The sequence below is a fragment of the Nicotiana attenuata genome, chromosome 7 (genome assembly GCF_001879085.1).
Source record: "Nicotiana attenuata strain UT chromosome 7, NIATTr2, whole genome shotgun sequence".
NCBI classification, from domain to species: domain Eukaryota; kingdom Viridiplantae; phylum Streptophyta; class Magnoliopsida; order Solanales; family Solanaceae; genus Nicotiana; species Nicotiana attenuata.
In genome coordinates this window covers 71,404,262-71,407,454 of record NC_031995.1, presented here as the reverse complement: position 1 = coordinate 71,407,454, position 3,193 = coordinate 71,404,262, and the positions used below count along the sequence as shown (strand labels likewise).

Below are 3,193 nucleotides of genomic sequence, written 5' to 3'. Positions count from 1 at the left end.
AAAAAAAAGTCTGCCCGTGATTGTGTATCAATCAAGTAGAGGCCGGGGCATAAGGACAGTGACATAGCGCGTATGATGTAATAGCATACCAGACTCTCTCTCTCTCTCTAGTAATATTTTATCTAAATATCACAGTCAAACCCACCAAGTTTGACTCATAAATAAATCCCTATTTTTATTTCTAAAAAATGTATAATTTAGAACTTTCTCCACTATATATCACATTTTCCACGGTCAAAGCTCTTTGCAGCTGCTTGGAAGATTCTTAAATCCACATAATTTAACAAAAGAAAGATTGAAAAGCAGCATAGCGCCAACGTGTTCATTTTTCCTTTGAATTTCCCATCCACTCCCACAAAGTCAAGACCATCATATAATCCAATCTCCTTCCTCTCATTTATCTCTCTCTTTCTTCTTCAAATAATAATAATGGCAGCTTCTTCAACAATAATAGACACATCCTCTATGCAGAATTCAAGTTTCTCTTTTCCAACTTCTTCTTCTTCTTCTTCTTCTTCATTCATGACTTCTTCATTCACTGATCTTCTTGCTTCAGATGATTATCCAACAAAGAGCAAAGGACTTGGTGATAGGATTGCAGAGAGAACTGGTTCTGGAGTTCCCAAGTTTAAGTCATTTCCACCTCCTTCACTACCTCTTTCTCCTCCTCCTTTTTCTCCTTCCTCTTACTTTGCTATTCCTCCTGGCTTAAGCCCCACTGAACTCTTGGACTCCCCTGTTCTTTTGTCTGCTTCCAACGTAAGTCACTATCTTTTTGCTTTTTTTTTTTTTTTTTTTGTTTTTCTGTTACTTCATTGGACTATTGATGTTAAAAAATGTTATTGCAGATTCTTCCATCTCCAACAACAGGGACATTTCCAGCTCAGGCTTTTAACTGGAAGAGCAGCCGCCATCAGGGTGTCAAACAGGAAGACAAAAACTACTCTGATTTCTCTTTCCAGCCCCAATTTGGACAATCTTTTGCATCAGTCTCTCCGTCCCAAACTAATCCTGTCCCTTTGGTATGTTTTGAACTCTGATTATTTTTGTGTCTGACTTGTCAATTGGTAAACTTAATTGACCCTCTTATTTTCTTGTACACAATCAGGGGAACCAATCATGGAATTATCAAGAATCAAGAAAGCAGAATGATCAATCATCTGAAAATGCTAATGGAAGAACTGAATTCAACACTATGCAGAGCTTGAAAAATAATGCTCAGAGCAATGGTGGGAACCAATATAACAACCAATCATCACAGAGTATAAGGGAACAGAAAAGATCAGAAGATGGCTACAATTGGAGGAAATATGGGCAGAAACAAGTGAAGGGTAGTGAAAATCCAAGAAGTTACTATAAATGTACTTTCCCAAATTGTCCCACAAAGAAAAAAGTAGAGAGGTCTTTAGATGGACAAATTACCGAAATTGTGTACAAGGGTAATCACAATCATCCAAAGCCTCAGTCTACTAGGAGATCCTCATCCACAGCTTCCTCCTCTTCAGCTGTCCAGCCTTACAATACACAAACTAATGAAATCCCAGATCATCAGTCATATGGTTCAAATGCAACACCTGAGAATTCTTCCATTTCATTTGGGGATGATGATCATGAGCACAGCTCTCAAAAGAGTAGGTCAAGAGGAGATGATTTCGATGAAGAAGAAGAAGAACCAGACTCAAAAAGATGGTAAGCAAAACCATCATGTCACCAAGATCAAACTAGTGCTGCTGTGTTATTGAATTTTTGGCTGATGCTAACATTAAGTTTTTCAGGAAAAGAGAAAGCGAAAGTGAAAGTTTATCAGCACCAGGAAGCAGAACAGTAAGAGAACCTAGAGTTGTAGTTCAAACTACAAGTGATATTGATATTCTAGATGATGGTTATAGATGGAGGAAGTATGGTCAAAAAGTAGTGAAAGGAAATCCTAATCCAAGGTAAAACTAAAACCTCCTCACCTTTCATAACTTTGTCTCACATTTTGTTTAGAATCAACCTAATTTGTTTCACTTTGTAATGTAATAGGAGCTACTACAAATGCACAAGTCCAGGATGTCCAGTAAGAAAACATGTGGAACGAGCATCACAAGACATAAGATCAGTGATAACAACTTATGAAGGAAAACACAACCATGATGTTCCAGCAGCTAGGGGCAGTGGCATCAACCGACCTGTCGCACCAAGCATTACGTACAACAATGGTGCCAATGCCGTAAGGCCTTTTGTCACATCTCAAATTCCATTGCAAAGTATAAGGCCACACCAATCTCCCTTTACACTAGAGATGTTGCAGAAGCCTAGTAATTATAATGGTTTCTCAGGATATGCAAATTCAGAGGATTCATATGAAAACCAACTTCAGGACAATAATGTGTTTTCCAGAGCAAAGGACGAGCCTCGAGATGACATGTTTATGGACACATTGCTCTGCTGAATTGAATTCTCTTGGTCATCTTGAGAGTTGGAACATGAAATCGAAATTTCATAAAAGAATATGTTGGTTTCACTTCATTTGTATCTACTTTTATTTTTTTGCGGGTGTGTGTACATTTTGCCTAGGAAATTTGCTGGTTGTAAATTCAATGAAATGCAGTGTAGAAGCTCATGTGTACCACTATTATGGGGTTTGTTCTTTAGGATAGGAATGTAAAGCCCCAATTCATGACATATATATGACACTGATTCTTTCTTTCTTCAATATTTATCAAAAAAATTCAATTTTTATTTATTATTAGAAGTTTGCAATCTTTCAAGATTCTGGTAAACTGAGAATAATTTGTCTGCCTAGCTAGCAAGTTTTGCAGTAAATTTGAGTGCAAGATAGTGGATAACTTGTCGCTTTAGATACATTTCTTTTTTTTTTTTTGGTCATTTGGTTAGATGCCAAATTATGAGATAGGCACGAGAAGACTTTGTTAGATTCAGCCCCTCTAGTCCATCTCCTTTACTATCCTAGTTCCTTCCCACCAGCCAACAAAGGAGAATAAATGAAAAATCAAACAAACAGAACCCCACAAGTCACGCAAGCACACACGAAACCGTTACGTAAGCCAAGCAGAGCCCCATATTTCGCGCAACTTTTTTTTATTCAATTTTGCTTTTTTCTGGGCAAGATAATTCGGCCGAGCTGATACGAATTTTTTTCGCCCAATAATATTTTAGCACTATGGGTGCCTTTGGTATAACGGAAAAT

At 37.6% G+C, this 3,193-nt stretch overlaps 1 protein-coding gene across 1 annotated transcript; it reads left to right on the top strand.

The window, feature by feature from the left end:
* On the top strand, window positions 228-2,728 carry LOC109229289 (probable WRKY transcription factor 26). Its single transcript, XM_019394677.1, has 5 exons — window positions 228-759; window positions 849-1,022; window positions 1,109-1,689; window positions 1,776-1,937; window positions 2,026-2,728. Exons 1-5 carry the CDS (start codon window positions 430-432, stop codon window positions 2,432-2,434), a joined length of 1,656 nt encoding a protein of 551 aa, XP_019250222.1. The 5' UTR covers window positions 228-429; the 3' UTR covers window positions 2,435-2,728.